A 27,818-nucleotide genomic window follows, 5' to 3' on the forward strand; every position below is an offset into this window, starting at 1 on the left:
TTTATTTATTTATTTATTTATTTATTTATTTATTTATTTTACCTTTTTTTGGTTTGTTTTTGTTTTTGGGTCACACCCAGCAGCGTTCAGGGTTTACTCCTGGCTCTACACTCAGAAATCGCTCCTGGCAGGCTCGGGGGACCAAATAGGATGCCAGGATTCGAACCACCGTCCTTCTGCATGCAAGGCAAACACTCTACCTCCATGCTATCTCTCTGACCCCATGATTTATTTTGCTTTGTTTTGGTGCCATACCCAGTGGTGCTCAGGGGTTAGAAATTACTCCTGGCAGGCCTTAGGGGACCATATAGGATGCCAGGGACCAAACCTGGGTAAGCAAGGCAAAATCCTTTTTCATTGTATTATTATATGGGTATTGTACTATCCCCATTGTACTTAGAGGCCCCTCTAAGGACCTTCACCAGAAGTTCCCCACTTCCCCATTTTCATCTTGCTTCCCTGGGGGCCTCTCTTCTCTTCATGATGTTGGTTATCAGGGTGGTTTGCAAACTGCTGTAGATCAATCAGGCCAACGGGTCGGGGTGCCCAAGAGCCCCCAAGAAGAAAACAAACTTTCAGGAACTGACCTCAGTGAGGAACCCCACTACCCATAATCACCCTGCAAGATGTCTAGAAGACCACTGTCCTCGAGACTAGCCTGCCTGTCATTTCCTCAGAGACGCTCCCTGCTGGAACCCATTGGAACTGAGACTGACAATCTCACTCTGTGGGTCCATCCTCAACTTTGGGATTTGTGCCCTTCCCAGAAACTGCACCCCCAACTAGATCTGTCCTGGGCTTGGAAAACGCCTTCAGGAATAATTTCCAGTAGTCTGTGCTTGCCGTCAGGAGGAGCTGGGTCCCCCCCCCCCCCCTCTCTCTCTCTCTCTCTCTCTCTCTCTCTCTCTCTCTCTCTCTCTCCCCTCTCCCCCTCCACTGGGTCCACTCTGAGGGGGGCTACCCCTGGGTCCCCAACTCTAGTTCTCTCTCTCTCTCTCTCTCTCTCTCTCTCTCTCTCTCTCTCTCTCTCTCTCTCTCTCTCTCTCTCTCTCTCTCTCTCTCTCTCTCTCTCTCCCCACACACACTGGGTCCACTCTGAGGGGGGCTACTCCTGAACCCACTCCTGCATCTCTTCTGGGGCGCAGGATTCAGAGTCTGCAAGGTGGGGGGTCCCATGGCCAACCTAAGTTAGGGGGTTCTCGAGAAGAGGAACAGTATGGACTTGGGGGTGGGGGGAAACCTCAGCCTGCCCAGGGAATCCCACTCCAGGAGGCTAGAGCAGGATGGAGGAGGGGTAAAGCAAAAGGGAAGGCTGGCCTGCCCCCAACAAGGCCTGCAGCTTTCCTGGGGACTGGGCCTGGAATTGGGAGTGGGGGGACCCACCTTTGGCCTGGCTTTTTCCTGGTCCTCTTTGGGCCTCCCTCCATCCACTCCCTTCACCCCCAGGGCCTGGAGGTCACCTTCACACCCCCGCACCCCAGGCCGCAGGTATGTGCCCCCACATTCCATGTGACTGCCCGCACCAGGGGCCCCCCTCTTCTCTTTTCTCTCCTCTCCTCTTCTCCCCTCCCCTCCAGGCCCTGCCCTGCGCGCTCCCGTCTCCCCTGCGCCCCGCAAATCCGTGTCCAATGAATGAATCGCGCCGCGTCTACACCCTCGTGTGCGTCTGTGTGTGCGCTCGGCTAGCCGGGGACCCACCGGGCGCGGGTGACCGACCTCGGGGTGCAGCTCGGGGGCCCCCCTCGGCCTCCAGGGGCGGTGCGGGCCGGGCGGAGCCTCCAGGGCTGAGTGGCGGCGCCCAGTAACCAGGGACGACCGAGGCCGCACAACCCCGGGTCCCGCACAGACAAAGCCCGGCCCCGCCCCGGCCAGGCCCGGCCAGGCCCGCAGCCGCTCCCTCTGGGCACCCCCAAAAAGGGGTCCGGCCCGGGGGGGCGGAGGCCGCGGGCCCGATCATGGGGAAATCCAACAGCAAGTTGAAGCCCGAAGTGGTGGAGGAGCTGACCCGGAAAACGTACTGTGAGTTCACCCCCAAAGCCTTCTCCAGGGGTACCTACCTCTCCTCTCCAGCTGCTGCGCCCAGGCCCTTGGGGGACATCTGGGGCTCCCTGGCTAGCACCTTGGCTGGATCTTTTGTTCTAGGGTGTTCCCTCCCCACCCCCCCAGCGCGGGGACCCGGGTTCCCTATCCTTCTCCAGTGGCCCCCCACTCCCTGCCCTGATCCCCAGAAAGGGAAAAGGGAAAGGGCCTTGGGGGGCCCTTGGAGGGGTGTGGGGGGCCAGGGGCGCTGCCTTGCTGCAGAGCTGAGCTGGGTGATTCACGCATCACGCTGCTGCCAGAGCTTGGCATGTCACCCCCTCGCTGGCCCCGACTGTGTGTGTGTGTGTGTGTGTGTGTGTGTGTGTGTGTGTTCTGGGGGGTGGGGGTGCTGGAGAGGGTCGTGGCCCCAGTGACCGCTGTGAAGGTCCGGGGTGTCCCTGTGGCTGCATCATTTCAGGCTGACTTCTCCAGGCCCAGATTTCACTGTCTCTTATCTAGGTCTCCCTGTCTCTGTCTCTGCTTGTCTCTGTGTCTGTGTCTCTGTCTCCCTGTGTCTCTCTGTCTCCTAAACCTGGTGCCACGGGTTCCTCCAGAGGGGGACCGTTTCCGACTTCCCCAGATCCCTCCTAGGGGTCCCCCTCTCAGTCTTGGCCAACTTCCAGCTACCCCAAACCCTCTCTCTTGTCTTCCTGTCCAAGAACCTCTCGTTCCCTTGGCCGCCCACCAGGGGTGGTGCCAGAGGTGAATGGTTCTGAGCTCAGACCACACTGCTGAATAATTTGGGGGGGGCCCATCTGCGGCCCAGGCTGGGGCTGTGATTCAGAGCCCACCCCCAGATAGCCCCCCTGTGTCCCTCCCACCCAACCTCCCACCCAGAACCGGTGGGCGGAGGCCGGGACAGCTTCCTGAGACACAGAGCACGCTCTGCCCCGCATCCCCCGATATGTGGATCATCTGGGCCGCTGACACTTCTGCTTCAGCTCTGGCTTCCACTCCTGCCCTTCCTGCAGGGCTGGGAGCAGGGGTGCTTCCCCAGGGGGGGAGCTAATGTGCTGAGCCCCCCTGGGTTTCTCCAGAGCCTCCCCACTAGAACCCCATCTCAGCGGCTTGTTCTGCAAGACCAGACCTGTCCATCTGTCCTTGCTGTCTGACCCGCTTTCCCTGGTAGCTGGCTGGCAGCCTCCATAGCTTGGCCATGTCGCTAAGAGACTCACAGGCCTTTCCTTGGACGCTGCACTGGCTGGCTACAGGGGGGACCCTCTGTTAGGGTCCGTGGGCTACCCCACAGGGAACCCAGTGAGCTGGTGTGGCCGGTTCTGCGGATGGCACGTCCTGAGCTGTTTGCGCCTTAAGTGCCTTTTCTCTCCCTCATTGCAGGAAGGGTAGACTGAAGCCTGGAGGGCAGAGCCAGCCTGGAGCCCGCCTGCGCAGTGTCTGCGGGCGGTGGTGGTGGGACTTGAACCTAGGACCTGCAGACTCCAGTCTGGTTCCTTGAAGCAGCTCAGAAATAGTGTTCAAAAGTCAGGGCAGCCCTCAGGTCTGTTGCTTCCCATTGGGGGTAGCTGATGGGGGTCAGTGCACGTATCCTCCTCTCTTTGGGGAGATCTGTCAATTTAGGGGAGCACAGGGGTCCCTCAGGGTTGCTTAGCTCTTTGTAAAGGCTGCTTAGCTCTTTGTAAAGGCTACAGAGCTGTAGGGTGCTTTCTCTCTGGGTGAGAGCATTTTTCTCTGCGCTGCCTTATTGGGGGGCTGGTAGGGTTCATTTGCCTCCAATCTCCCTGGCGAATGCCAGCTTCCTCTGCTCTATATTTGTGGGGTCTCTTGTTATCGAGTTTCAGCTTACCAACCTGCTTTTCTTTTTTCTGGGGGGCCACACTCAGTTGTGCTCAGGGATTGCTTCTGGCTCTGCATTCAGGAATCACTCTTGGCAATGCTCAGAGGACCCTATGGAATACTGGGGATGGAACCAGGGCCAGCTGCATGCAAGGCAAATGCATGCCCTCCCTGCTGTGCTATCGTTCTGGCCCCCCATCCTTTTTCTTGTGACTGACGCTCTTTGTTCGGCTCAGTCTGTATGGGGATCAAGTGGGGTGCACCCAGGGAGGGCTCCCTCCTCACTGGAAAAATCTCTGGAGATGGTGGGAAATGCCAGGGGACCCTACTTTCCTTCTACAAGCCATTCCGAGCTGGGAATTTGCCTCCCTGTGGTGAGAATTTTCTCATCTTGCACCTGAGAATCGCTGATTCTGGGGTCGTGGCCCACATTAACGTTCCCTGGCATACTTGGCCTTCTCAAAAGTTGGCACTGCTAGTACCTTTGGCCCGAGGAAGCTCCAGAGGCCAGCCCAAGTTGGGGTGAGTAGTGTGGTCTGTGCTGCATTTGGCCAGCTGCAAACCTTGCTCACCTCACCATGCTCAGCCTCTATTTCCCTCCTGGATGGAGAAGCTTCTAGCATCGTGCAGACCGGACGATCCTCCTTCCAGGCTCAGATCATATCCAGGGGCAGCAGGACCCTCCACAGGGATGGGGACCAAGGGACCACACGCATCTCAGTTGGGGTCCACATCTCAGACTGGACCCACTTTGTTGCAGTGTTGGGGGCCCTTGTCAGCCCCTTGTGCCCAACACAAACTCCCGAGCCTCCATTTTCTGCATCTTCAGAATGGGGGTGCTGTCCATAATGAAGAGAGGGGGATAGGGTCCCTAGTATATCATACATTCAACCCCAGCATTATAAGGTCCCTGAATACTTCCAGAAGTGATTTGTGAGCACTGAGCCAGGAGTAACCCCAGCATCACCCAGTTCCCAGGCATGGTAGGGTAAGGACATGGTTGGAGGTGTGGGGGGACTGCTTCATGCTGGAGGGGCCTAGTGCCACTCGGTCCCCATCTGCCCTCCCATCTCTGCACAGGGGACACCAGATCTTTGCAGTAGCTGCCCTTCCCACCCCCCATTTTGAGGTTGCCCTTACAACACACTCTGTCCACTCTGGGAAGGTCAGAATGGGGAGCCTCTTTCCATTGGGGGAATACCAGCCAGTTTTTTGAACCCAAGGCACCAGCCCTATGGGCAACACCCCTGTGTCTCTCCCATGTCCTTACTTTCTGGCCCCTCTGTCTACATTCAGGGGCTTACTTCCTCCTGGAAGCCCTTGGTCACTCCCAAACTCCAGGCCTGGCTTGACCTTAATGCCTATCTTGGATCTATTTGGCTTGTTCTGATGCCCAGAGCTGAGCAGTGTGGTGGTGGTGGTGTCTCCTGGGGGTTGTATGGGGGCTCAGGCTGCCATAACAAAGAGGCAACTCCCACCTGGGTCTTGGGAGCCACCTGGATTTGGGAGAATTCAACAATCTTTTTTTTTTTTTTTGGATTTTGGGCCACACCCGTTTGACGCTCAGGGGTTACTCCTGGCTATGTGCTCAGAAATCGCCCCTGGCTTGGGGGGACCATATGGGACACCAGGGGATCGAACCATGGTCCATCCTACGCTAGCGCTTGCAAGGCAGACATCTTACCTCTAGCGCCACCTTCCCGGCCCCAGAATTCAACAATCTTATCCTGTAGTACATTCTCTAATCAGCAGCGCCCCCCCCCCCAATAAAAAAAACTGCAGGACAGTGTCTTGGAGGTGAGCAGTATTTGGCGCTCTTTGAGGGACAAAGAAGGAGGTGGATTGTGAGGGGGACCCTGGCTAGGCAAGGATTAACCCTGCTGGGGGAGGGAGGTGGTTCTGCCTTCCCTGAGGATCTCATGTCCACACGTCCTGTGTCCATACATCCCGTGAATACATATTCTGAGTACATGCGTCCCATGTACACACATCACAGGTACACATTCAGTTAACACGCATGCTAGGCACATCACCTCGTGTTCACAGCTTTTGTGTGCTGCGTCCTGAGTACCCACATCTTATGTACATGCATCCTGTGTGCTCCCTCCTGGACCCATGATCTGTGGCTCTGTCCTTGGTGTACACACGTGGGCTCTCACCTGCTAGCACTGGCCAGAAGTCATGTTGCTTGATGGGAAGGACCTGGAGCCCATTCTCTCCATCTTTGTGCCCTTGGGCAGTGCTCACTCTCCCAGAATCAAGTCTGCGTCCAGCTGCCCACATTGGCCAGGAGTGGTGGAGCTGTGTGGGAAGCAGGCTCTGGGCTTAAGGTTCTGTAGCTTTCCTGGCTAGCCCTGTTTTCCCGACTTTCTCTGTCTTCCAGGCAGTGTGGCCTGCTGGGCGTGGGGGTGCTTGGGAGCCATGGGGGGGGGGTGCTCTGGCCTGTGCTTGCTGTGTCGGAATCTTGGAAACACCATAGAGTGTCAGGGGAACACCCCCCCCCCCCCCGTGGTTTTCCCTCTTTATCTCACTGGCTCCTGTCTCCAGCCTGTCCCCAGGGGAGGGCAGTCTGGCAAGAGGACAAGTGAGCACAGAGATGCTCCCTGGGCCAGGCTGAGACCGTCTGCATGTCCTGGGGTGACTGGCCAGGCCCCCTTCCTGTTCACTGCCCTGTCCACCCTGGCTGAAGGCTGGGTGAGGGTAAGGATCTGGGTGCCCCTAATCTGCAGCAAAGTTGGGAGGTCAGGGTGACACTGGGAATCTCTGTGTGCCCATGTGAGGTAGTGTCTAGCTAGGCCAGTTTCAACTGAGAACTTGGTCCGGCGGCTCCATTGGCATCAAAATGGGGGTTGTGATCCCTTTGGGCTGCAAAGCATGTACCCATTCCTTCCTGGGCCCAGGGACAACTGAGGCAAGAACTGGCCAGGTGGGACCCGCCCCCCCACCCCAAACCAAAGCCAAAGTGCCAGATTTCTCTTTCTTTGAAGATGAGTCTCCTCCTACACCCCAAAGAGGTGACACAGGGCAGGGTGGGGAAAAATGAAAAGAGTTTGGTTGTGAAGTTGTTTGCTCTGAGAAGGTGTCAGCAGCAGGGTGTGATCCCGGGCCTTGTCCTGTCCAGCATTAGTGCATTGTCTTTGTTCTCACCATCTTCGAACAGCCAAGAGAAAGGTAGTTCCTGGTACCAGGGTCCATTTCTGGGGTTAATGGGGAAGGGCCTGAAATGGTAGGCTCCTCCCATAGGGTGGGGCCTGACCAAACTGGCTTCTCCCATAGGGCGGAGCCTTGAGAATTGCTCCTTCCATTGGGTAGGACTTGAACCTGCTGGCTCCTCCCATGGGGGGCAGTACCCTGAACTGACTGACTCCTCCCATGGGGTGGGGCTTGTGGTAATAGTTCCTCCCATGGGGAAGGCCCTGTAGCTGCTGACTCCTCCCCTGGGGTGGGGCCTATGACTTCTGGATCCTCCCATGGGATTTAGTTGGGTCCGGATGTGGATATGGGTATCTTGTTATCATGGAATTTTATTCTGATATATTTTATCAGGGTCACACCTGGTAGTGTTTAGGGGCCACAGCAGGCTATCAGTCATGGTAGAGTTTGGGGACCCCTATGGGTAGAATCTCTGCAGCCCAGGGGCCATTTGGGGGGACTCTTAAGTGATGCTCAAGGGGGCCTGGGTCACTCCTGGTGACACTGTGCCAAGGGGACAGTGGTTCAATGTGACAGTTCAAGATTCGGTGTTGGCAACACCCAGAAATGCCTGAGAGGCTATGCTGATTCGAGGACTCAGTCTGGCTTGGCATCTATACCCTCCATCTGCTGACACCTGTGGACAAATGCGCAACGTTCCCAGGTGCAGGATAGGGAAGTTCTGGTTGAAAACAGGGCCGAAGTGTGGGGAAGGGTGCTTGGGCTTCGCCCTCGCTGGCGCGCCTTTGTACTGAGCTGTTGGTGACCTGTACTGGAGATTGTGCTTTTCCCAGTGAAGGGCCCCACTCAGCCATGGGGTTCAGGGGAGGCTGCACTGCTTGGTCTGGGTCTTGGTGATGTAGTCATTTGTCCAGGATTTGCAGCTCACCTGGCTGGGGAGGGAAGCCACATAGATGTGGCCTTGGAGGGCCAGAGAGACACCGGACCTGCAGTCCCAACCCCGGTGGCAGGATGATGGACTTTGCTTTTGTTTTGGGGTGCCAACCAGCAGTGTTCAGAGTTTACTCCTGGCTCTGTGTTCAGGGCTCACTCCTGGAGACCATATGGGGTGCTGGGAACTCACACTTGGTTGTGTGCTAGCCTGGCAAGAGTTCTACTCATTGGATTATCACTCTGGCCCCAGGACAGTGGACTCTGTCCTCTCACTGCCTTAGTTTCCCTTTCTGACCAACAAGCAGATCATGGTGGGGGGGGCTCAGCAGGAGTACAGGGACTTCCTGGGCCGAGGAGCCTCTCTGTGGGATGGAAGCCTCCTCCCACAGTCTGTGTGTGGGGGGGTTAGAGAGAGCAGCAGGGCTGACAGAGATCCCTTGGCACAGGGTGTAGGATGTAGGCACTTGCCTCGTGTGTGGCCAAGAGTCATTCCTGAACAAAAAGAAACATACAACAAAACACATACATGCAAAAATACCAAATCAGGGGCCAGAACGATAGTACAGCAGAGAGGGCGTTTGCCTTGCACATGGCTGACCCGGGTTTCAATACCCTCTCCTATATGGTTCTCCCCAAGCCCACCAGGAATATTCCCCTGAGTGCAGAGCCAGGAGTAACCCCTGAGCACCGGTGGGTGTGGCCCCAAAACAAAACAAAACAAAGGGAAAAAGAAAACCAAGCAAAACATTAAATCAAACCAGGAAAGAGCATGGGTCTCAGGAGGCCACGGGCAGGCAGGGGACCCAGGAGCAGTTTGGGGTTCACAGAAGCCCCTTCTCAGCCCCTTCCCTGAGTCCTGTTACTTCTGAAATGAGGAAATTGAGGTGCAGAGAGGACTGGAGGGGGCCCTCTGCTCACAGTGTGCTGCTGGGGCGCATGGCTGGGTGCGGGATGCCAAGCGTAAGGAAGCGTGGGTGCTGGGCTTGGGCAGGCGGTGGGTGGGTGCTGGGGTGCCGGTGCCAGCTTTGTGTGAACACCAGGGCTGTGGTGTGGGTCATGGGTGGACTAGGCGGCAGCTCTGGCGCACATGTGTGGGGCAGGGCTTTGCACAGTTGTGTGTGTGCATGTGTGAATATGTGTGGCCATATACATGTATGTACCTGCGTGTTAGATGTGCAGTTGGGCCCCAGGGGGTGGTGGGGTGGCACAGACAAGCTGGGAATGAGCCCAGGAACCCCGAATTCTGCCACTTGAGCCCCACACAGGGACTCTTCCATTTTCTTTGCCATAAGGGTGTCCAGGCTCACCCTGACTTTGATGGCGGAGCCCCCTCAGCAGTGGACACTTAGCACAGGTCCCCCATGGGCTGGGCGTGACCAAGCACAGGCACCAGGATGCCCCCACGACGCCCTCGTTCCAGCTTCCAGGATTGATTTAAGTCCTTCGGCAGAGAGAGGCTGCCCCAGAGAAAGTGGTGAGCTCTTCGTCTCTAGAGGCATCCAAGGGCCACTGCATAGTCCTGAGCTCTCCTAGGCCTCCTGCTTCTGGCTGCTTTTTGGGGCACTTAGGCCACTTTGGATGGGATCCCCCTGGATGAGATGCAACTGAGGCTAATGAAAGGGGCAGGAGACAGGGTGGGTGGGTTGCTCAGGAAGCCAGCCCCCTTGGGTGCACTTTGGAGGGCTGCCCCACACTTCGATCTCCTCTCCCCAGTAGAGCCCTGGGCCCTGCGTAGCTGGTGTGGATGCCCTCCCTTACGGTGCTGGCCCCATCTGGGTTCCTGGGGCGCAAAAGGCAGCCAGAGTGAGGGTGGGGAAACCCAGGGTGCTGGAGAGAAGGAGGAGGAAGAGGGAGGAGGAGAAAGGAGGGGAGGATATGAAGGGGGAGGAAAGAGGAGGGTGAAAGAGAAGGAAGAAGGGGGGAGGGAGGAGGTAGGGGAGGAGGGGGAAGGGAGGAGGAACAGGAGGGAGGAGGGGAGTGGGAGGCGGAGGAGGCCAGGAGGAGGTGGTGGCGGCTCTGGCTGGCTCTTCGGGTGTTGAGTCCACAGCAGAAATAGCTTCTCAGCATGGAAGCTTCGAGCTCCCGCCTGTCTCCCCCTCCTGGGGGCTAGAAATGGCTTTTTTTTTTTTTTTTCCTCTCTCTTTCCACAAGCACAGCCACAGCCGTGGGAAAGAGAAAGGGCACTGACTTTGGCACCAGACACGGAGTGTTCTGAAGCCAGGCTGGGCAGAGGAGCGGATAAGCACAGAACAGACCTTCCTGAGACCAGGTTCGATCCAGGCTCGACTGTGCCAGGCCTCTCTGTCCTCCACAGGCCTCTCTGAAAAGGGGGTGCAGTGAAGGCTGAGGAGACCCCTTCCAGGGGTTCATCAGGGCCCCTCCAGGCCTGGGGCACCTTCCCAAACCAGCCCCTCCCTGCCCGTGAAGTGGACAGGCTAAGGGGACCTACTGGGCCCCACTCTCATCACTGGGTGAACTGAGGCCCGAGCCAGTGCTGGGACTTGCTCAGAGGTGCCAACCAACCCCCAACCCTGGGCAGGAGCCCCCTGCCCCCGTACATGGCTGCTGCTAGTACGTGAGGCTGGCACCGAATATTGGGGCTCACTGCAGCGCTCCTCGCTGCTGGCACAGCCAGGTACACGTTCTTCCAAGTGGCCGCAAGGACAAATGCACCCGTGAGAGCTTCCCAAGGAAGGACATTTCCTCGGGTCTGGTCTGCCTAGGGGTTGCTGAGAAGTTGGGAGCAGGTGCTGCAGGGCATCCGGCAGCTACTGTTGAGGCTGCCCTGCTTCTGTCCCCGGGCGGGAGACGGGCTATAATGGGCACATGTCTGCGTTTCCCTCTGAACAAACACGGGCAGTGCCAGGCAGTGGCAGCTTGGCATAGCTCAGAGCCCCTGCCCGGCCTGGACTGGCCTAGCCCATGACACTTTCTCCGGGGATCCAGGAGATAGCATGGAGGTAGGGCGCTTACCTTGCATGCAGAAGGATGGTGGTTCGAATCCCGGCGTCCCATATGGTCCCCTGAGCCTGCCAGGAGCGATTTCTGAGCGTAGAGCTAGGAGGAACCCCTGAGTTCTGTCGGGTGTGACCCAAAAACAAAATAAAAATAAAAACAAAACATCCAGCAGCAGGGCCCTGAATGATAGCACAGCGGGGAAGGCGTTGGCCTTGCATGTGGCCAATCCAGGTTTGATCCCTGGTATCCCATAGGATACCCCAAGCCTGTCAGGAGTGATTCCTGAGTACAGAGCCAGAAGAAACCCCTGAGTGCCACTGGATGTGACCCCAAAATTAAAAACAAAACAAAACAACAACAAACCACCTGGCTCTGAGCCCATAGGTTGGTGCCTCTTACCAGCTATAGGAGCAGATATGGAGCCCCCCAATTGCTCCCACCCAACACAGCCTCCAACTCCCCTTTTCCACTTTTTTAGGGGTGTTGTCAGGATATGGATTGGTGACCCACATGGGTTTCTGACACATCTGATGTCTATTTGGAGTTGGTGGGGCATAGATTAATAGAGTCCAGCCTGGACCACAGTATTCTGTGGTCTGTCTGGGGTTGGGGCATCTCCTGGCAGACTTCCTGGAAGAGATGCTGCCTCTTCTGATGATTGTTTCCTGGATTCTCTGCAGTGGAAATGGAACCTGCATTTGTATTTGCTAAATGTGGGGGCCCGGCCTGAGGGAGGAGAGAGGAGAAGGCACAGACAGGAAGTTTGGTTTCGTTTTTCTGCGTGGAGCACCTTTTGGGGTACCCTGAGAAAATTTCCGAAGGACCAGCACAGTCCAGGGGTGAGGGTGGTGCAAGGCAGGTGGTGGGGCCCAGCAGAGCGGGCAGAGCAGGAAGGCTGACCTGAGGGCAGTTCTGGGGGGGTTGATTCTGATGGCCAGATGCACCTGGAGGCCACACACGGGACACCCCAGGGAGATGGGCTCCCCCTTTGGATGGGTCATGGCCCTGGATGAGTTGTTCTCCCCTTTGCTGCTGGAGGTTAGCTGTATGCACAGTTTTGTGTTATTGTTGGTTTGGGGCCATACTTGGTGGTGCTCAGTGCTTGCTCTTGGCTCTGTGCTCGAGTCACTCCTGGTGGTGCTCAGGGGACCCTCTGGGATGCCGGGATTGAGCCCGGATCAGCTGTGTCAAAATAAATGCCCTACCCACTGTGCTATCACTCTGGCCCCATCTGACAGGCCCTTTACAAGGATCCCTGGAGCCCCTCCAGTCCATCCTATCCTTAGGTCTCAAGAAAGTAAGATCTGTGATCCTCTCTTCTGGTAGATTCTGCAACTAGTCAAAGTGATTGACTGAGTGGTGTGTGTGTGTGTGTGTGTGTGTGTGTGTGTGTGTGTGTGTGTGTGAGAGACAGACAGACAGAAGGAGCAAAGACAAAGCTATAAGGCTGGACTCAGCCCATTTATTCGCCGGGGTATTCGCCGGTGTGTGTGTGTGTGTGTGTGTGTGTGTGTGTTGTGTGTGAGAGAGAGACAGACAGACAGACAGACAGACAGACAGACAGAAGGAGCAAAGACAAGGCTATAAGGCTGGACTCAGCCCGTTTATTCGCCGGAAATAGCTGAGTTGTAGAAAGCAAATGTCGCTCCAGGCACCTGCCAAGCCGCCCCCTGAAGCTCGCAAGACACGCGCCTGCCTGCCCCGGTGGCTGTCGCAGACAAACTTGTCTGCGCGCACGCGCCCTGCACGCCTCCCCCCTTTTCCAGGGAGCAAAGTGTCACTCAGAGATGCCTGGGGCTGTGGCTGGTGCGTCCCCACCCCCAGCTGAACTGCAGGAGGGAGACCCAGGGTGTGTGACCCTGTGGCAGGGCCCTGCTCAGAGAAGGTGGTGAAAGGCTGTCTGTCAATCTGGAGTGACCTGTGGCTGGGGATCGGAAAGCCTAAGAGTTGGCGCCTCCCGAGTGAGACCCATCGCCCCAGTTTTAGATTCAAGCAGGCCTGGAAGAAGGTCAGCTCCCCAAGTGTGTTTGTCTGATGCTTTTTGGTTGGGTGTTTTTTTTTTTCCCCTTCTGCCCACTCCTGGTAGAACTCGGGGGACCCTGAGGTGCTGGGGAACCTGAGTCTGCCAGCATGCAGATATGTGCTCAGCCCAGGCTTTCTATGTCCTCAAAGTTGTATGATTTGTGGGGGTGGGAGGGTGGCTGAGCCACTCACAGCAGTACTTAGACCTTACTCCTGGCTCTGTGCTCTGCCATGGCTCTGGGCTTTGTGCTCAGGGGACCATGTAGTGTCATGGATTGAACTGGGATCTGCTGCTGCAAGGCCAGCACCCTCCCCTGTACTGTCTCTTGTGCTGCTTGGCTGATGTTTTAGAGTCACAGATCTGTTTCCAGTGGGGGGTACCAAGGGATGCTTTGGTGGGCAACTGTGATGGGCCTGAGAAACTGTGTTCCCCAGTTTTCATACACCCCCTTTTCCAGTACATCCTTGCTGAGGGTTTTCATGGTCTGGGAGGGAACTGGGAGGTAGGGTAGGGCCCCTTTGTGGGTGAGACCATCTCCAGTCTGACCCTTCTGAGTCCCGATTTCTGGGGCCAGGTGAATGCAGACCCCACTATAGTTGTCTCCTGCTGTAATGTGCCCCTATGAGGCCTCCATTTCTTTATCAGTAAAGGATGGGCAAACCCACCACCAATATCTTGGGGTGTTCTGGGGAGTTCTAGTATCTTCTGGGGGGTTCTGGAGTTGAGGGGGATCCAGAGGGGCCAACTGGGAAATGGGTCTTTGCACAGCTCTGGGGGGCTCTCCAGTTGAGTCTCTTGGAGCTTGGCTTTTTTTCTGCATCCCCAAAAATCTCCATTTCTGCTGCCTGTGTTGAATTGGCCCTGGTGCTGTACCCCAGGATGCAGACTGCCCTGTGCTCAGTGCTCCCATTGCTGCTCAGTGCTTCCATTCACTCTTGGTCAGCTTGGTGTCCTCAGTACCCCTCATAAGGTAGCGAGTGGGACAGGGCTTAGGGATTCAAATGTGAGGTGCTGGGGACCCATTGAGCATGTGGGGGAGATCCCATTCCTAAGGGGTGAAGAGGGGCCTTGGAGCTGGTGCCTAGCTGGCCCCAACCCCCCAGTTTCTCAGCCAGACACTCAGGGGAGCTCCTGTACCCTGAGTGGCTCTTTCCAGATCAAACAACCCTGCTGCTCTGGCCCCCCTGAGTCCTGGATCCGCCATCGTTGTTGTGAGCTAACAGGGTGCAGGGAGGATGGGGGAGGGGCAAGGAGAAGTGGGGAGCAAGGAGGGTATGGGGTAGTGGAGGGGAAATGTAGTGCAGGGAAGGAGTATAGAGGAGGAGAGAGGGGGCAGGGAGGAAGGAGCAAAGGGAGGAGGGGAGAGGGAGAGGGAGAAATGAGAGGAGGAGAGGCAAGGAGGAGTGAGGGGGAGAAGGAGCCAATGAGAGGCGGGGAAGATGCAGAGAGGAGGGGTGCAGCGTCCCAGCTGTGTGTGATGTGGGTGGAGGGTCAGGCCTGGAAGCATCTAGAGCCAGACCAGCTGAGACAATGTACATCTTGGATCCTTGGGACCTTGAGGCATTGGGGGGCTCTGAACCCCCTATGAGAGGTCTACGGAAGGCAGGGAGGTCCTGGGATTCTTGTAGGTGGGGCTGAACTGGCAGAGGGGGGGCATGCCCTATGGGTGCAGGAGCAAATGCTAATGAGTTGGGGCCGATGAATCCCCCCTCTGGAAAGCGGATGAGCTGTGGGAGGGAAAGGGGGACTCTGGGGCACAGGTGATTTGTGGGGGCCACACCCAGCCATGCTCTGGGCTTTCTCTGGGCTCTGTGTCCAGGAGACCCTATGGGATGTTAGGTCGGCTACATACCAGGCAAATGTCTTCCCCACTTCCCTTGGCCCTCACTCAAACTGTCAGGCATGGTGGACCCCCAGACCCCCCCCAGGCTTTTAGGGTGGGAGCACTCTGCCATACCTGACCCCTTCCCTCCTGTTGTCTGCCTCAGCTTGGGCTGCAACTCAAACCCTGGGCTCTGGCCTCTCGATTTACCTGATTGTGTCTGGGAGGGATTGTTCTGGACCCTTCATGAGACTGCGGAGAGGAGAAACCTGGCCAAAGTGGGGCCTCTGCCCAATTCCCTTATGGGAAACTTGTGTGTCCTCCCAGTGGTGGTGGGGGAGGAGCCCATTGTGTCCTCCCAGTGGTGGTGGGGGAGGAGCCCATGGCCAAGGCAGGTGGCCATCGGAGTCAGAGCATGAGGCTGAGCACAGGAGAGCGAGTTTTAGGAGATGTCCAAACCCAGCTAGGTGCCACAGTGACAAGGGAGGCCCAACAGATATTCAAACTCTGTATCCCCTGGGACCTCAGTCTAGCTTCCCAGGGATTCTCCGCCCCCACCCCTACCTTAATGTGTTGGTGGGCAGAGGAGAGAAGAGAAGCATGTTCTGGGAACACATAGAGGCTTCCGGCACTGAGTCTGGCTCATATGGAACAAAACAGAACCTGCTCTCGCCCCACTTCACAGATAGGCAAACTGAGGCCCAGAAATTTGTCAGCAGTGGCTTGAATCTTTGGGTTGACCCCAGGCCTTGCTTTGGCCATTCTCCACACTGGTCCTGTGGTGGGCCCTAGAAAAGGGCACATTGGGATCTCCTGGGTGTAAGAGGGGGCATATGAGTGCTAGGAAGGGTCCTTGAAGGGGTCACTAGAAGACCATGAGATTCCTGCAGAATTCTAGAAGCTTCTCCACGTTTCTAGAATGTTTGTGGGGTGCTGATAGTTAGGTTGGCTTATTCCTCTGGACGGTGAGTCCTCCACGACCCAGTCAATGTTCTTTGGCTGGACATGTATCCTACAAAGAAGGGTGCTGGGGTTCCGGGTTCCCTGACCTAGTGGAATTCTGGCAAGTGTTGGCAAGTGGTCTTATCTGCTGCCCTCAAGTTTTAGCAGCTTGAGGGGGGTCGCTGTCATGTGTGTAGAACCCCAGTGCACATCCCCTAGATCTTGACTGCCGCCCATCACCCCGTATTCTGAATTGGGGACCACTGGACTGGAGGGAAGGAGGCTCAGATTGAACCTGAGCCGAAACCTGGCTGCTCCTGATCTGGGGTCCCCCAATCCACCCCTCTCCTCTCCCAGGAGCATGTGCTCCCCCCAGGTGGACAGGACTGGGGTGCCCCTTTTCTCTCCAGGGCCCAGAGGCTCCAGGTCCTAAAGCACCACCCGCCCTGCTTGATTGACGCCTGAGACTGGTCTAGGAGAGGCCCTGGGCTCCTCCATCCTCCGGGTGATGCTGCGGGGCCGCGAGGGCGTCCTGCGGGGGTGCGGGGCCCGCTGTGATGTGCGCGCGACGCTGGTGCCGTGCCAGGCAGAGTCGGTTCAGCGGTTTTCAGAAAAACACGTTGCTTTGTTGCCTGGCACCGAGGAGAGGGGCTTGGCGGTGACTCAGCCCTGCACCCCACCACCTCCCTGTGCCACTGCCTGGGTGCTCTGGGCCCTGAAAGTGGGGGGTAGGGGGCCTGGGTGCAGGGGGTGTGCGGGTGCCCTTAGGATTGTGTTTGCACAGTTGGGGGCACCTTGTCTCTTCTGGGGGTGTCCCCCTCTTCCAACCCTCCTGGGGGCTGATAAGAGGGGACAGTCCTAGAGTCTTGGGGGACACCCCACCCCTGAGCCCTGCTGAGATGGGCTGGTCCCCACGTTGTCCTGGTCTGGGGTGCTCAGCGCAGACAACCCCTAAAACTGCTTCCTGCAGGATCTTTGTGTTCAGAGTCTGTGGTGCATACATAGGAGGGAGGGCTGGGGTGTGGGGTGCAGGTCTGAAGGAGGATCCTGTTGTCCATCTGTCCACAGGACCCTCTTTCTTGTCCCACCCCAGGATACTCCTTCATGTCTTTCTGGGACTGTTCCCCATACTAAAATTCTAATTTTCTTTTTTTTTTCTTGCAGTCACGGAGAAGGAGGTGCAACAGTGGTGAGTAGCTACCCCAAAATGTTTGGGGGGTGGGGGTGAGTGGGCCTGGAGGGATCTCTAGTCAACTGCCCAGCACAGGGCTGGATGAGCTGGGAACTCCTGGGGTAGGGTAATCACTGGGTAGGGGGCTGGGTGTGTTTGGAAAAGAAACACTCGTCTTCGAAAGTGGGTGTTTGGGGTCATATAGAATTTGAATTTCCTGGAATTTTCCAGGAAATCAGATTGTGGTCTTGAGAAATTACCCCTTCCCCTTTGCCTGGCAGCAGATGAGGGGAGTCAGCAGGACTTGGGGTGGAACCCTGGGTGTAGATATGGGTCTGTCTATACAGTGACTATTAGGGAAGGTTCTGAAGTGTGTGTCACGAAGTGGGAGCGATTTGAGGGTCTGCAGTGGGTTAATGATGCCTCCCCCTAGGCAAGAGGGTAGAGGGACTCTGCTGTCTGTCTGCCGTTGTGAGATGTAGTCCACCCAAGCCACTGTCAGGGTGGAGCTGAGCTGAGGATGGCAGGTGAGCCCAGGGGTGGATTTGGAAAACATCCTGTTAAAGTTTGGGTCTTAGAAATAAAATTGAGGGGGAAAAAGGGAATTTGAGAGCCAGAGAGATAAGCGCAGTGGGTAGACCTCTTGCCTTGCATGTTGATAACCTGAATCATCATCTCATATGGTGAGCATCTCATATGGTCCCCTGAGCCCACCAGGAGTGATTCCTGAGGGCAGAGCCAGGCACAAGCCCTGAGCATCGCTGGGTGTGGCCCAAAAACAAAAATAAAAAATCACAACAACAAAGGATGGTGGGATAGGATGTACTCTGGGTCCACGGGTGGAGGGAGGTCGACCCTGGTGGTGGGAAGGGCCCTGACTCATTGTCTATCTGAAATTCAACTGTGAAGGACTCTGAAGATCACAATGGTTTCAATAAAATACAACTAAAACAACAACAACAACAACAACAACAACAACAAGAGAAATGAATGCTAGGGCACATGGAAGATCTGGGTTTGATCCCTGGCATATCCTATAGGGTCTCCAAGCACTGTCAGGAGTGGTTCCTGAGAAATGAGCCAAGAGGAATCCTTGAGTAACCACTGAGTATAACCTCTGAGTAATAAGAAAGGAAGGAAGGAAGGAAGGAAGGAAGGAAGGAAGGAAGGAAGGAAGGAAGGAAGGAAGGAAGGAAGGAAGGAAGGAAGGAAGGAAGGAAGGAAGGAAGGAAGGAAGAAAAGAAAGAAAGAACCCCCAGGGCCAGGGCAGGTATGACACTGGGAGTTCATTCCTGCCACCCGTGGGCCCCATCTGCACTGATCCCTGAGCTCAGAGCCAGGAGTGAGCTTTAAGCACCACTAGATGTGGCCCAAAAGCCAAAAGAGAAAAAGTAAAGGCAGGAAATGGACTCTTGGGCTGGATGCTCCCATCAACTGACCTCCAGCCTCAGTTTCCCCTTGCCTGAGAGAGTAGTGAGTCTGCCTGGGGGGACATTCCCAGTGGACACCACTGCAGGGAGATCTCCTGTCCTCCCCGTTCAGATCCCAATTCTAGTTGTGGGGTGGAGAGAACTGCCATCCTTCCCCCACAGCCTTTCTGCGGGGCTCCCGGGGCCTGACCCAGCGCAGACCTATTTCCACTGTGCCTCCCCAGATGAGTGTTCCAGAATCAGACCTGCTTCTAGGTTCTGGTCTCTGTGGCCCTCCTTCCCCAGTCCTCCTCCCCTGGCACCTCCCACTCTATGTTTCTGGGTCAGTGAACTTAGGGAGGCCACTTCCAGGAAGCCTGCCAGGACTGACCCACATGAGGCTGGACTTCGGAGTCTGAATTCTGCTTCTACATGCCTGAGGTGTGGGCATCTGACAGAATTCAGGTGCCTCCTAACTTTTGCCTGGGCTGGGCCACACACCCCAAACCATCTCTCTCTCTGTCTCTGTCTCTGTCTCTGTCTCTCTCTGTTTTTGGGTCACACTCGGCGGTACTCAGGGGTTACTCCTGGCTCTTCACTCAGAAGTCACTCCTGGCTGACTTGGGGGACCATATGGGATGCTGGGATTTGAACCGGGGTTCCTCCTGTATTGGCTGCGTGCAAAGCAAACACCTTACAGCTGATTTTTTCTTGTTTTGTTTTGTTGTTGGGTCACACTTGGCAACATTCAGGGGTTTCTCTTGGCTGTGTGCTCAGAAATCTCTCCTGGAGGTGCTTGGTAGATATTGAGGATTGAACCCTGATGGCCATGTGCAAGGCAAACACCTTCCCTGCTATCCAATCGCTCTGCCTTCTAACTGGGGGTACTGGGTGTCCTGAGTAAGCCAACCTCTTCCCCACTCTCTGCCACAGTAAGGCACCCCTCATCAGATGAAGGAATAATGGGGTTTTGCAATGTTTGGGTTGCAGGTACAAGCCCAGGGTTTAGCCCTGGGAGGGTGACTACCTGAGGGGTGGGTGAGAGAGAGCGAGCCAGGAAGCACCTGCTGGGGTCTGAACTCCTGTTTCCACTGCTTACTGTGTGACCTTGAGCCAGTCTCTTGCCCTCTCTGGGCCTCAGTTTCCCTGTAGTGCTCTGGAGTGGGGCGTGGGCAGATTCTCTACCAATCTGTACCAGTTCTTGCGTTCTGGCTGGGGTCACAAGAGCTTGAGAAGATCCATTGAGCCCCTAGTTTCTTCCTTTCTCTGCATATTGGACTTCCTTCCTCCCTTCCTTCCTTCCTTCCTCCCTCCCTCCCTCCCTCCCTCCCTCCCTTCCTTCCTTCCTTCCTTCCTTCCTTCCTTCCTTCCTTCCTTCCTTCCTTCCTTCCTCCCTTCCTTCCTTCCTTCCTCCCTTCCTTCCTTCCCTCCTTTCCTCCCTCCCTCCCTCCTTCCCTCCCTCCCTCCCTCCTTCCTTCCCTCCCTCCTTCCTTCCTTCCTTCCTCCCTCCCTCCTTCCCTCCCTCCTTCCCTCCTTCCTTCTTTCCTTCCTTCTTCCCTCCCTTCCTCCTTCCCTCCCTCCCTTCCTTCCTCCCTCCCTCCTTTCCTCCCTCCCTCCCTTCTTCCCTCCCTCCCTCCCTCCTTCCTTCCCTCCCTCCTTCCTTCCTTCCTTCCTTCCTCCCTCCCTCCTTCCCTCCCTCCTTCCCTCCTTCCTTCTTTCCTTCCTTCTCCCCTCCCTCCTTCCCTCCCTCCCTCCCTTCCTTCCTCCCTCCCTCCCTTCCTCCCTCCCTCCCTACCGTCCTTCCTCCCTTCCTTCTTTCCCTTCCTTCCTTCCCTCCCTCCCTCCCTCCCTCCTTCCCTCCCTCCCTCCTTTCCTTCCCTCCCTCCTTCCTTCCTTCCTTCCTTCCTTTCCTCCCTCCCTCCCTCCTTCCCTCCCTCCCTCCTTCCCTCCCTCCCTCCCTCCCTCCCTCCTTCTCTCCTTCCCTCCTTCCTTCCTTCCCTCCCTCCCTCCCTTCCTTCCCTCCTTCCCTCCCTTCCTTCCTTCCCTCCTTCCTTCCCTCCCTCCCTCCTTCCTTCCCTCCCTCCCTCCTTCCCTCCCTCCCTCCCTTCCTTCCCTCCCTCCCTTCCTTCCCTCCCTCCCTTCCTTCCTCCCTTCCCTCCTTCCTTCCCTCCTTCCTTCCCTCTCTCCCTCCTTCCTTCCCTCCCTCCCTCCCTCCTTCCCTCCCTCCCTCCTTCCCTCCCTCCCCTCCTTCCCTCCTTCCCTCCTTCCCCTCCCCCTCCTCCTTCCCTCCCTCCCTCCCTCCTTCCCTTCCTTCCTTCCTTCCTTCCTTCCTTCCTTCCTTCCTTCCTTCCTTCCTTCCTTCCTTCCCTCCCTCCCTCCTTCCCTCCCTCCCTCCCTCCCCTCCTCCTTCCTTCCTTCCTTCCTTCCTTCCTTCCTTCCTTCCTTCCTTCCTTCCTTCCTTCCTCCTTCCTTCCTTCCGTCCTTCCCTCCTTCCTTCCTCCTTCCTCCCTTCCTTCCTTCCTTACTTCCTTCCTTCCTTCCTTCCTTCCTTCCTTCCTTCCTTCCTTCCTTCCTTCCTTCCTTTCTTCCTTCCTTCCTTCCTTCCTCCTTCCTTCCTTCCTTCCTTCCTTCCTTCCTTCCTTCCTTCCTTCCTTCCTTCCTTCCTTCCTTCCTTCCTTCCTTCCTTCCTTCCTTATACCCTTCCTCCCATCCTTCCTCCCTTCCTCCCTCCCTTTCTTCCTCTGGAGGATTCTAGAAGGTGGGGAGGAGCCAAGGCCTCCCACACTGACAGTGACAGTCTCAGCCTCAGGGGGCCAGCTTCCACATGGCTGACTGCTCTGTGCCCCACACTAAGGGCGCCCTCTCAGCTTCCTGCTGGTCCATAGTTCTCTCTGCTGCACTAGCAAGCAGGAGAAGATCAGGGTCTGGCGCCTTTTGTTCACTCTCATTGCAGAAGAGGATTTTTTAAAAATAGTTTTTATTTGTTTTGTTTATGTTTTTGTGCCACCCCCTGCAGCGTTCAGAACTTACTCCTTCCTGGCTCTGTGCTCAGAAATCACTCCTGGTGGGACTGGAGAGATAGCACAGCTGTAGTGTGTTTGCCTTGCACATGGCTGACCTGGAACAGACCTGGGTTCGATCCTCGGCATACCATATGGTTCCCCGAGCCTGCCAGGAACAATTCCTGAGTGCAGAACCAGTAATTCCTGAGCATCACCGAGCACAGTGCTAAATAAAAGACAAAAACAAACAAACAAACAACAACAACCAAAAAACCCCAAAATGACCATCCTGGGGATGACCTGGCAGGCTGGGCCTTAGGGAGGGTGCTTGCCATGCACTCAGCCAAGCATGGTTCAGATCTCCTGCACACACATATGATGCCTTGAACTCCCCAAGGAGAGATCCCTGCCTGAGGACGGAACCCTGAGCATTGTCAGGTGTGACACTCCCCCAAAAAAACCCTGAAAAGATGCTCAGGGGATTCCCCAGTGCTCAAAGAACCTGGGGGGGTCTCTCTTAGGGAGACTTTATGTGGTACTGTGGTACACCCCAAATTGAGCGTGTCAGGACCCAGCTGGAGCCTCACACATGGGGGTCCCCACATGCCTATTTTTTTTTGGCCACACCCATTTGATGCTCAGGGGTTGCCCCTGGCTTGGGGGGACCATATGGGATGCCGGGGATCGAACCATGGTCCTTCCTCGGCTAGCGCTTGCAAGGCAGACACCTTCCCTCTAGCACCACCTCCCGGCCCCACATGCCTATCTTTTGAGCTGACTGCTGCTTCTGTGTTTCCTTCCATGGACAGCTCTGAGCCACGTGGACTCCCCCCCTCTCTTCTCCACCCCTTGCTCTGACCCTCAGACACATTTATGACAAGGGTCCCTCTTTTTTGGTTTGTTTTTTGGGTCACACCTGGCGGCACTCGGGTTACTCCTGGCTCTGAGCTCAGAAATCGCTCCTGAGGAGCAACTTCTGAGCGTATAGCCAGGAGTAACCCCTGAGCGTCACCGGGTGTGCCCAAAAACAAAAACAAAACAAAAAAGAAATCGCTCCTGGCAGGCTCCGGGGACCATACGAGATGCCAGGGATCGAACCCAGGTTGGTTTTGTGTAAAGCAAAGACCTTCCCCGCTATGCTATTGCTCTGGCCCTTTTCATAGACTGGGGAACAAAACTTCACAGAGAGATAAAGGCACTCATATGGAGGTGCAGAGCTTTGTTGTGGGGGTGTCTGCCCCCCAGGATGTGATGTTTCACCAGAGCTACTCCCTTCAGTGCTGGGGGACACCCTGCGAGGTTGGTGAAGGGACTAGGGGACCAACTCCTGGAGGTGCAGTCCTGGGCATCCTGCTCCAGCCCTAGGGCTGAGTGGATTCATACTGCTGAGCCTCCTGTCAACAGCTGGTTGGGTCTGGAAGCTTCTCTGGGATTGCTGGGAATCCAACGCCCTCTGGGCCCTGCTTGTGTGTGTGCTGGTTCTTGAACAGAGACTGGGGGTGACGGGGGTGGGCGTGTGGGAAGAGCAGCTGACAGCCACAGATGGTGGCTCTGCCCACCAGCGCCAACAGCCCCCCCCCAACTCCCTGAAACCAGGAGGGCCCCCGTGCAAACACTGAGGGAGGTGGAGTGAATGTGTGAGGCCCTTTGTTTTGGGGGAGCTTGTTTGTCTTCATTTTTATTTATATTTTTGGCCACACCCACCTGTGTGTAGGGGTTAGTCCTGGCTCTGCACTCAGAAATCACTCCTGGCAGGCTCGGGGGATCCTGTGGGATGACGGGATCAAACCTGGCTAGTCGTGCACAAGATAAACACCCTTCTCTCTGTGCTATCGCTTGAGCCCCACATCTTTTTTTTTTTGTTTGTTTGTTTGTTTGTTTGTTTTTGGGCCACATCTGGCGGTGCTCAGGGGTTACTCCTGGCTATCTGCTCAGAAATAGCTCCTGGCAGGCACGGGGGACCATATGGGACACCGGGATTCGAACCAACCACCTTTGGTCCTGGATCGGCTGCTTGCAAGGCAAACGCTGCTGTGCTATCTCTCCGGGCCCAGAGCCCCACATCTTAGACTGGATTGTGGAGTACATGCAGAGTAGTCTCGGCTCTGTCCATGGGGCATGTTTTCGTTCCCAGGGCCAGTCTTTGCCTCCTTTATCGAGAAGCTCAGAGAGGTGCAGTCATCTGTCTGAGGTCCCATAGCAAGGCTGAAGCAGGGCAAGGGCAGCCTTGCTGGACCCCTGCAGCCGGGTTGGGATGCCCATGGCAGGGGTGGATGCCAACATCTCTCTCTCCCTCTTTGCCCCCACCAGGTACAAAGGCTTCATCAAGGACTGCCCCAGCGGACAGCTGGATGCGGCGGGTTTCCAGAAGATCTACAAGCAGTTCTTCCCCTTTGGGGACCCCACCAAGTTCGCCACTTTTGTCTTCAACGTCTTTGATGAGAACAAGGTGGGCCGGGCCGATGGCTCCCGCCCTCCCTGCAGCCTCTCTAGCTTCTAGGGGGCACTCCAGGGTTTACCCGCATGTCGCTGAAGGCATGCATGGGCACATGTGGACACATACGCTCACACCATAAAAGGCAGTGCTCCCAGAACAGCACACCCAGCCACATACCGCACAGACACACATATTCATACACATGGACTCAGCTGGCACATAGGCCAACATGCAGCAGCACCATGAGTGTGCAGAGGGTGGTGGCATATGTTTTTCACCAGCCCCCACACAAATACATCTAGACACGAGCACTCAGAATGTGTGTCAGACCCTCAGGTACACACCTGTGTGGGGGGTCATGTGGGCAGGCGCCCCCTGCCCTTGGTCATGTGCTCTGGTCCTGCCTTTCCTCTGGACCTGTCTGCTCTGAGCTCCGTCCCGTGTGAAATGGGTTCTGTGAGACGGTTCTAACCCTAACCCTCACCCTAACCATTTATTTGGGTTTGTGGGGAGAAGCAGAGCTCATCTGACACCCCTGCCCCCCCCAGTCTCATGTTCCCCACACGCCACCCACACAGCCTGACAGAGCCCCCTTCTCTACACAGGACGGGCGGATCGAGTTCTCTGAGTTCATCCAGGCCTTGTCGGTCACTTCAAGGGGAACCCTGGACGAGAAGCTGCGGTGTGAGTCTCTCCTCAACCCACCCCTTGGCCCAGGTGGCACTGTCCTAGGGTCTGGGGGTGCACTGAGGCCTTCCTGGGAAGGCCACCCCAGCTCTGGGCAGGTCTGAGAAGGATGCAGGTGTCCTAGGGGGCTGTGCTGAAGTCCTGGGGGTTCTGCGGGGGGCCTCACTCGCTCACTCTTCTTCACCTGTTTCCGGACCCCAGGACCCATATAGGGCACAAGTCCTTTCTGCTAGGGAAACCCCAGGAACCCACAGCCCAACAACCAGGCCCAGCCCCTGCGGGTGCTGGCCTCTTGCACAGAACCAGGGGCAGCAGAAAAAGGAGGTGTCAGGAGCTGGAATGAAACTGGGGGAGAAGCGGGTGCAATCAGGAACAGGGAACAACAGCTGCGCCGGGCTGGGGGTGGGGGGCTGGAGCGAGCCCAGCGCGACAGGAAACCGTACATAGAGCTGGGACTTGAAAGGGTCCCCTGGGAAGAGGGGGGGAGAGAGAGAGACCCCCACTTCCAGCTCTGGGGCAAGAGCTTTGAGCTCAGACCTTGGTTGTTGGGGGGGGGGGATAGCATGAGAAATTCCTTCCCTGGCTTTTCTTCCTTTGTTCTTTTGCAGAATAAAAGGGGAATTTTATTGATGCACAAACTCCCCAGGACCCCCCCTCCGGCCCCATCAGTTTTATTTTGTGTGGCACTATCTGGGTGCTGGAGTGAGGGTGCAGGGAAAGTGGGGGGAACCTGGCAGGCTGGGGTAGCCAGCAGGACCCCCAGGCCCAGCCCCTCCTCCCAGAGCCTGAGCAGCCACCTCCACTGTCTGTACCTGCCCTCGTATCTGTCCCCGCCATGCCTGCAGGGATGCTGGTCGCTGGCCAGCCGTGCAGGCGGTGTCCTGGCCAACCAGCGAAGGGCCGGGGTGCCCGACAGATGGGGGTCTGTCACACTTGCTGTCGCTCTCTCACAGGGGCCTTCAAGCTCTATGACCTGGACAACGACGGCTACATCACGAGGAACGAGATGTTGGACATCGTGGATGCCATTTACCAGATGGTGGTGAGGGCTGGCGGGGACAATGTCCACTTCGGCCTTAGGGGAGGGGGGATGGGGTCTGGGTGGGGAGGAGGCCCCTTGGGGCAGCCCCAAGCCCACCCATCTGGTCTGGCTCTGTCCCCATCAGGGCAACACTGTGGAGCTCCCCGAGGAAGAAAATACACCCGAGAAGAGGGTGGACCGGATCTTCGCCATGATGGACAAGGTGGGTCATGGGCAGGACCCCAGCTGTGGGGGTTGAGGGGAGGTGCTCCCGGGGATGGTGGGGACTGACCAGACCTGGCCTGGTATACACACGCACCCACATCCAAGTACATACGCACAGAGTTCAGCTCTTTTCTTTTTTCTTTTTTAATTGTTTTTTTGGCCACATCTGGTGTCGCTCAGGGGTTACTCCTGGCTCTGCACTCAATAATTACTCCTGGCAGGTTCAGAAGACCCTAGGATGCCGGGAATCGAACTTGGGTCAGCAAGGCAAATGCCCTCCCTGCTGTGCTATTTATTGCTCTGGTCCCCGAGAGGGATTTTTTTTCCTGTCTTGGGCCACATCCCACTGTGTGGGGAGAGGGGGCAGCCCTGGTTCTGTGCTTGGGGTCCCATTCAGTGATGTTTAGGGCCTGAACTCCTGAGCTCCCCCCCCCCAGTATCAGTGTTCATATATCAGATTCTGCTGCAGAGAAGCTGCTGCTGGCCTGGAGCCCAGCCCTGGAGGGGTGCAGGGGGGGTGTTCTGGTGAGAGTGGGGGGGTTCTCAGCTGCCTCTTTATCACCACGTGAGTGACGTAAGTGACGGGGCGGCCGCCTGACAGCGCTGCAGTGCGCTGCGGCCACCCAGCTGAGCTATGAAAATAGCCCCAGTCCTGGCGACAAAGTCACAGGAACTGACAGTTCTGTGGCACTTGTCACCTCCGTTGGGGAGGGAAAGATGAACTGCAGCTTCTGGAGGGTGGCTGGGAACCCCCACCCCCAGCTTACTGACCACAGAATCCCACAGGTCCCCCAAGCTCATAAAACAGCTTGCAAGGCAAACGCCCTACCGTTGTGCTATCTCTCCTGCCCTGCACCCTTGTCTCTTTTTTTTGGTGGGGGCCACACCCGTTTGATGCTCAGGGATTACTCCTGGCTAAGTGCTCAGAAATTGTCCCTGGCTGGGGCCGGCGAGGTGGCGCTGGAGGTAAGGTGTCTGCCTTGCAAGCGCTAGCCAAGGAAGGACCGAGGTTCGATCCCCCGATGTCCCATATGGTCCCCCCAAGCCAGGGGCGATTTCTAAGCGCTTAGCCAGGAGTAACCCCTGAGCATCAAACAGGTGTGGCCCAAAAAACCAAAAAAAAAAAAAAAAAAAAAAAATTGCCCCTGGCTTGGGACACCAGGGGATCGAACAGCGCTTGCAAGGCAGACACCTTACCTCTAGCGCCACCTCACCGGCCCCTCTTTTTTCTCTTTTTTTGTTTGTTTTTTTTTTTTTTTTTTTTTGAGTCACACCCAGCAGCACTCGGGTTTCTCCTGGCTCTACACTCAGAAATCGCCCCCGGCAGGCTCGGGGGACCATATGGGATGCCAGGATTAGAATCACCGTCCTTCTGCATGCAAGGCAAACACCCTACCTCCATGCTATCTCTCCAGCCCTGCACCCCTGTCTTTTATGAGGGGCTAGAGCAGCACCTTTAAAGGGTCATTTTCAAGGTCCTAGGAGGCCAGGCACCCACTTAGCAAATGCCAGGGGCAGCACTGTCCTGTTCTACCCAGTCTTTACATGCTCCTTTCTTCCACCTCCGGGTCAAGGGATGGTGGTGGTGTGTGTGGGGGGATGTGTCGCCAGGGCCTTTTTTTTGGGGGGTGGCTCCAACCCTCCCCTTCCCTCACAGAGCCCCTCAAAGACTGTGTGAGCCCCCCAGGCCTCCTCCCGCAGGTCTCCTGGGGACAATTGTCGTTCCTGCAGAAATGGTGGAAATGCCTCTGAACGGCCCTTGGGGACCAGCACCATTGATGGGAATTAATCCTGTGGTTAATGTTCTCTGCAGAAGGAAGGCAGGGAGAGACTCTGGGTAGTCTGGCACTCCTCTCCCGGCCCCAGATGCACCCCAGGGCCCAGAGAGGAAGTGCCCATGGCTGGTACCCATTGCTGAGGCTTGGGCTGGGTGTGGGTTGGGGTGTGCAGGCCCCGCCCCCAGCTCCATGTCCCAGGAGTACCCCCATCCCCCTCTGTCTGCAGAATGCCGACGGGAAGCTGACGCTGCAGGAATTCCAGGAAGGCTCCAAGGCCGACCCGTCCATTGTGCAGGCTCTGTCGCTCTATGATGGGCTGGTATAGTCTGGGCACCAGCTGGGGTGAGTCATGGGCCCCGGGGAGTTTGGGGGCCCCAGGCAGTG

The 27,818-nt window shown here is 56.6% G+C and overlaps 1 protein-coding gene across 1 annotated transcript; it reads left to right on the top strand.

Annotated features, from left to right (window-relative positions):
• The first annotated feature begins 1,644 nt into the window (after positions 1-1,644).
• NCS1 (neuronal calcium sensor 1) lies at positions 1,645-27,779 on the top strand. Its single transcript, XM_049774096.1, has 7 exons — positions 1,645-2,019; positions 16,869-16,893; positions 23,597-23,735; positions 24,329-24,407; positions 25,364-25,452; positions 25,577-25,654; positions 27,661-27,779. Exons 1-7 carry the CDS (start codon positions 1,956-1,958, stop codon positions 27,757-27,759), a joined length of 573 nt encoding a protein of 190 aa, XP_049630053.1. The 5' UTR covers positions 1,645-1,955; the 3' UTR covers positions 27,760-27,779.
• The last annotated feature ends 39 nt before the right edge of the window (positions 27,780-27,818 follow it).

Source organism: Suncus etruscus, chromosome 5, assembly GCF_024139225.1.
Source record: "Suncus etruscus isolate mSunEtr1 chromosome 5, mSunEtr1.pri.cur, whole genome shotgun sequence".
Classification (NCBI taxonomy): Eukaryota; Metazoa; Chordata; class Mammalia; order Eulipotyphla; family Soricidae; genus Suncus; species Suncus etruscus.